Raw genomic sequence first — 6942 nt, forward strand, 5'->3', positions numbered from 1 at the left:
GGGGAGTTACATTTTTAGAATTGACATATTACAAGAAGTGGATGCCACGAAGATTATAATCTTATTTTGACATTAATATTTCATATTTTTAGTGAATAAATTATTTTTGTTGATAATTTGCAAGGTTTTGAGAAAATAGATTAAATAAAATTTGTCTGAAGCTAGTTGTAAAATGTGGAGTTTTATGAGTTTTATGAGATTTGACTAAAAAATAGAATAGTTTTGATGGCTGAAAAATAGTGATATACTTGTAAAAGATTTTTCATTGTACAAGTTATTTAAAAAAAGACTTTCATTAAATGGTCCAAAACATAATTTGAACGTATTTTCAAAGTTCTTTAACATAGATTTGTGGGTTCATTTCATTGACATTAAATTTTCATTTCATTTCAAAGTAAAATGTAAGATTTAAGATCAATAATCCTTTGGAGACTTGGTCTTTGAGTTGCATCAAGATAAGCTTGGCTATATTTCTAGTGCAAGTAGCTAGTTGTTTTGGGTGTTTAATTTTTTATTAGTAAATTTTCGCTTTCTCCATTTTTGACATGTTTTTCTTGTATTTATGTCTTTGTAGTGAAACACTAGCATATTTTACAAGATCTTCCTTTTTTTAAGCCATTTTTTTTGTAATAATATAGAAATTGAAAGATTAATATAATACATCTATAAAACCACTTTTTGTAATAATGTATACTTATGATAATTAATAAAACACAATCTCTAAATACCCTTTAGTTTTTATGGATTGAAATGTTTAAATAAAAAATAATAACTTAAAACATATTTTAATTACAAGTATTGAATAAAAATATACATAGATAAACTTAAATAATTTTAATATATTTTATTTAATAGCAATTTTTTTTTTACTTTCATTGATGTAATACTTTAAATATTTTAATCTTAAAATAATAATTTATTTTACTTTTATTTTTTATTTTTCTATTACTAAATATTTTATATTTATATTTTATTCTTAATTTTTGATATTTTATTTTATTAGCTAATAGACTATTTAGTGTGTGCATTGCTTAATAAAAGTAAGTATTTCTATATTAAGATTCCAATCAATTTCAAATAATTCCATGTATAAAGCTTTCATTCACATTTAAATAATTTTAGTCCATTCTATTATTTTTTCATAGATAAACATGTAAACAATTCTTAAAAATAATAAAATGAACTTAAGAAAAATGAAACATTCTATTGAGCAATTTTAGTACAAAGAAAATATATTATATATTTGATAATATGCTTTCAAAAATAACTATTATTTAGCACTTAATGTTAGTTGTATTGATTTTATTATTTTAGAGCTAAATATTGTAACTTTAATAGAAAAAATGAAAATATAAAATTAAATTTAAACATTGAATGTTTATAAAATAAATATTAATGATTAGTTATTAAGTTAATAGAAAATATATATATTAATAATAAATTTTAATTATAAAATATCTGAAAATTTCTATTTTTAAACTTAATTATATATATATTTAATAATATATAGAATGAGCTTAGAGATATCTTTTCAAGGTATTTCATGTTAATGTGGTCAACTGATTTAGAATAGACACGGGGACAATATACTATTAATAAATATATGTAAACTAGTAGAAAAAAATTTCATTAGAAAAAATATAAAAAAATACGATAAATAGTCAACAGACTGAAGGAATATATATATATATATATGATTAAATATTAAGGAATTATTTTTTTTAAAACATTTTACAATATTTTCTAATTACTACCATTTTTATTCATTGTAAGAACACATGATTACAGTGGCCGTTTCTTTTCATTGTGCAGAACGAATAATTACAGTGGCCGTTTCTATATTCTGTAAAAATGGAACATATGATTACAGTCGAAACTGAAAAGAATGGTTGCACATATACAAGCTTTCATTCTTCTATAAAATATATATGTCGCTCTAATGGCAGTACCCTATAATTTATATGAAAGTATTTTTTAACTACACATTTTGAATTTTGTTATTAGAAGGTACTCTGTTTGTCACACATTTTGTATAATAAATGAATGTTATATATTATTGTTATAAAATATAAATTCATAAAATTAAATAATATTGTAGTACAAATTAATTGAAAAGAAAAAAATGAAGATGATAAAAGAAAAATATCTATGAAATAAAAAATCAGTATTCTAAATAATTAAAATCATAATCAAATCTTACTGAATGTAAGATTCTGACATCATAAAAAATGAGATTGGGATGGAGGTTTTTAATCAAAGAGCACGTCAGTATTCTAAATAATTAAAACCATGATCAAATCTTGCTAAGTTTTCAGATTCCTACATCATAAGAAATGAGGCTGGGAACTATCTCACACACAATTTTGAAGAATAAATACTCCTGAATCGTTACAATCCAACAATAAACATCATCATCCAAGAACTACAATGTAACAAGGTTTTTAATTGTAGAAACAATTCCAAAACCAAAGAGAAGAAAACACAGGCTATCAGCAATTTTAAGACACAAATGATTTATGTAAATACGAAAAAAATTCTCAAATCTCATCCATCAACAAGCTTTACAAGTGATAAATCAATATCCTTGTAAGAAGAAACAGTTTTTTCATCTTCTAGTACTACGTTGTCGAATACCAGGGATTTTTTCATATAAGATGGTATTCGAAGCCTGTCTTTGATTTTGGTTATGGTAGTTGCAACGCTCTGAGATTCGTCAACCTCTAGAAGAAGAGATCCATTCTGGTGCTTTATAAGTATCTGCATTTCACCTCTCTCGATCCAAGCCAAGCTGATACATTGATTATGTTTAATATTGTAATGCTTGAGAGTGTTTTCATTCTGTAAGCGAACGCCCATTTTCATCAAACGTTGCTGAGAAGAGGGAATACCTTCTTTCTCTTCAATCTTTGCTTTCAAACTCTCCACCGTTTCAGTGCTTTCCACCTCCAAACGGTACATGCTCCTGTTGGCTCTTCTCACCCTTATCTCCATGCTTATTGCCAGTATCAAACCAGATGGAGGAAGAGAAGGACGTTACTTCAACAAGATGGAAGAGCCTGGCTGATTTGAGCCTCACAAGGAGAGAATAAATAGGGTTTTTTTCTTTTTCGCCTCCTCTACGGGAGAATAGGAAAAGCCACATGTTGGTATTCCAAAAGTTGTATATAAAAAATGCTTAGGGGTGAAGTTTTTTATTTTTGGTTTTGTGGTATATTATGGAGTTGAGAAATTAATTCTTAAATAAGAATGTCCCAAGCCATACAGGACAAAAAGTTAGTAAGGAATTTTTAGTTGGTATGATTTTGTAAGTATATTTATGATATCTATAATTTATAAGATGGGGGTTACAAAATGGATTCTATTTTGATCAAGCATGGAGTTCTATTATATTGGAGTACTTTGACCATGGGATAAGATGAGGGTTACAAAATGGATTCTATTTTGATTGAGCATGGAGTTCTATTATATTGGAGTACTTTGACCATGGGTTTGGGTGTCCCTTTTGAATCTATAGTATTAATGTAGGGTCTTAAAAAATAATTGGTGGTTTCTTAAGTTTTTATGTTTATATTGAGGTTTTAGCTTTGGTGGTTTCTTAGGTTTTTATGTTTATATATTGAGGCTTTAGCTTAGAAGTTCGACATTGATTATAGATAATAATAAAAGTGTTATAGGAACTCCAATATTGAATTATTTATTAACATATTGTTGGAGTGTTGATATAAATAAAATATTACATAAAAACTTATTGACAAATAGAATCTATATTAGTGAATAATCAAAATAAGTATTTTTTTAAAATTTTTTTAAAAAAGTAAATACTTATTATGATACTGATTTACTTTCTCTAAATGAGAATAGGAAGAGCTCCATGTGGGTATTCCAAAAGTTATATTAAACAATGATATTAGTCTAAGGATGAAGTTTAAATTTTTAAAACAACTTTTGAGACAATATCACAAGAACTTAAATAAAATGTTTTTCTTGAAAAATCATAAAATAAAAAATTAATGTCTTTCATTAATAATTATGAGAAATAAGATGTCCCAATTCATAGATAAAGCATCTAAGATTACCTAATTTGAGCACAAATGAGAATTGAATTATATTACATGACTTTGACCATAGTTTTGGATGTCCATTTTAACTCCATAATATTAATCTTTGGTCATAGGAAACAATTTGTGGTTTTCTAGGTTTCTATGCTTATATATTAAAGCTTTGATATAGAGGTCTGACATTCATTTTAGATAATAATATAGATTTAATACCAACTTTAATGTTGGATTATTTATTATTGAAATGTTGATATAAATAATAATATATCATTTGTAAAGATTATTTCATTATATTTGAATGTATATCAATATACATTTATATATATTTAATATGCAATAAATATATATAATTATACAATTTACATATCAAATATATATGATAAGCAAATTGATATCTTAACAGAATTCCTAATATTCTAAAAAGATAAATAATCAACTTACTAACTAAAACATTCTAGACATAAAACAGGCAAGCTCACCAATTTACATTTGAACCTATTTCAAATATAATTCAATTTAGAAAATGCACCAGGATCCTCAACCCCCCTTGTCATGTTGGTATGTTAATTTTTTATTTTTTTTCATGATATAAAAATTAGATTTCTAGAATGAAGTTAGTTGTTAACTGTAGTTGTACATTTTTTCAATTTTTAATTGACATTTAATGTGTCAAAGACTTATATATATTGAAGTGAATATGTAATGAATTTTTGTTTTTGATCTGTGCAGATGAATTTTTTTTGTAATTCAATTGAATGTATAGAAAATTTACTTTTGAACAACGTATTCCTATTTATTTAATTGTCTTCTTGCCAGCGTCCTCCCTGCCTGTACCGCAGTGGGAGCTTTGGAACATGCTATGCACACCCATTGTGAGATGTTGTTCCAACTGGCCTGGTAGACATGTTTACAAGCTGTGGAAACACAAACAACGCACACGAACTGTTTGACAATATGCCTCAATGAAATTTGGTCTCATGGAATTCGATGATTGCTGGATATGGATAAAATGGATTTGTGGACAAAGATTTAGAAACTTCCGAAGTAAATGAAATTTATAGCTGGAAAGCTAGCATTCTCCTCGCCTGTCCCAAAATATGAGCTTTGGCAGCATAAATCTATTTCTTATGAAACTGAAACTGAAACTTGTCTTAATGTCATCCTCTTTTTTTTGTTTCTCTTAATTAGCTCTTTAGACTTTCTCATCACGATATCATGTTCCCTCTTCAAATGTTGTTTATTTTTTTAATTCTCTCACGATATGCTTCTATTAATCTAATCCCAAGTTTTTTCCTTCAAGTTTATACATGATCATCTTCTTCTCGTTTTTTTTTGTTTTTTTTTTGTTTTCTATTATTTTTCAATTTTCCTTTTGTCAATGAGAATTTTTCTATTTTCTATTTTCTATATGATTTTTTACATTGTCTAATTTAGCATCATAGATTAAATTTAGACAATACGATTATTAACTTTTGATCATAGTATCAACATATTCTTATAGAACTATTAAATTAGAGAAAAGAAAATATCAAATGATTTATCACACTCTTATCCATGCAGTCATAAGACTGCACATTTGACTATATTTATCAAATAATTAAAAATAAAAAAGTTTTTGTTTTCTTATTTTATCACCACCAAAATCACATGTAGACTTTCCTCTTTTTTCCCTTCTACACTCATTAGCATAATGCCCTAGTTTACAATAGTTATAATATTTTGTTCTTGGCCTTTTGATCTTCCTCTTTCTTCATTGCCTCTATTCTTTTTTTTTTGGGTCGATTTCAATGCCTCTATTATTATTACGGTAACTTCCGCTACCACCTCCTTCCCAATACTTATCATGGTAACCCACATGGAGGGTCCTACATCTTGAATTTATACCACTAGTGTATATTGTTAAGTGGTCTTATTCTTTCGCTTAATTGAAGTTCCCAATGGACATGCACATTAGATATACATTAAATTATCTTATAGCTAAAACCTATGCTCTATCCATACCCGTATTAAAAAAATTATCCCCTACTCAATCTATGGATAATTGGTTTTGATGCAGTCAAGGGAGGGAGGTCCAATGAAGGGCAACCCCACCTTGCAACCTAAAACATAAACACCATGAAAGATACCAGTAATTAGTTGACACAACACAAGGTATAATTGGGGAAAACAAAAAAAAGAGAAATCCTTATAATAATTTAATGAAAATTACATATGCCCTCAGGCTTTACAGATGCTAGGTTGCAGCCCAGGATAACAAAATAGTTCAAACAACTTAATTTCCTGATCCAGTAGATCATCTGCCTTTGACTTTGTCCTCTGTTATGTCTTCTGATCTGAACCTTGGTCTGCTAGACCAAAATACCTCAATACCTTCTAAATCTACATCTTTTATGTTTCTTATGAATTCTGAATAAGTTTAAGACTAGAGTCTCTAGATGCTAAATCCAGTTCCGGGGCTCTAAATTCATAAATATGAAGAAACACAACAATCTATAAGGTCACCTCCTTGGTAATCAGCAACTCCACGATCAACTGCTCCAACCCGAATGATTTCCCGAATGCCCCTACATCAGACTCTCGGGGTTAACTAAAAAGTGATTCCCATCAATTTGATTTGCAACATACCACAATCAATGCTATCTCTAGAATTTGGTTTGGCGATCTATTCATAGGTACTTGCAACTGCCTCAGCTTCAACGGTGTGACTACAAGTCTAATTGCCTCTCCTTGGCGATCTATTGCACAAACTTGCAGCCTGCCTCAATCAGTGATCTGTTCAAGATAACCTACCAACTACCTCAAGTTCTTGCTTCTCGGTTCGACGACCTACTCGCAAGCCTGGTACTGCCTCAATGTTCAACAATCTATACAAGTCTTCAAGATG

The 6942-nt window shown here is 28.0% G+C and overlaps 1 protein-coding gene across 1 annotated transcript; it reads right to left on the bottom strand.

The window, feature by feature from the left end:
* Positions 1–2544: 2544 nt before the first annotated feature.
* LOC131030929 (ubiquitin-like) lies at positions 2545–2991 on the bottom strand. Its single transcript, XM_057961894.2, has one exon. It carries the CDS (start codon positions 2989–2991, stop codon positions 2545–2547), a length of 447 nt encoding a protein of 148 aa, XP_057817877.2.
* Positions 2992–6942: the final 3951 nt, after the last annotated feature.

This window comes from Cryptomeria japonica, unplaced genomic scaffold (assembly GCF_030272615.1).
Source record: "Cryptomeria japonica unplaced genomic scaffold, Sugi_1.0 HiC_scaffold_524, whole genome shotgun sequence".
In the NCBI taxonomy this organism is placed as follows: Eukaryota; Viridiplantae; Streptophyta; class Pinopsida; order Cupressales; family Cupressaceae; genus Cryptomeria; species Cryptomeria japonica.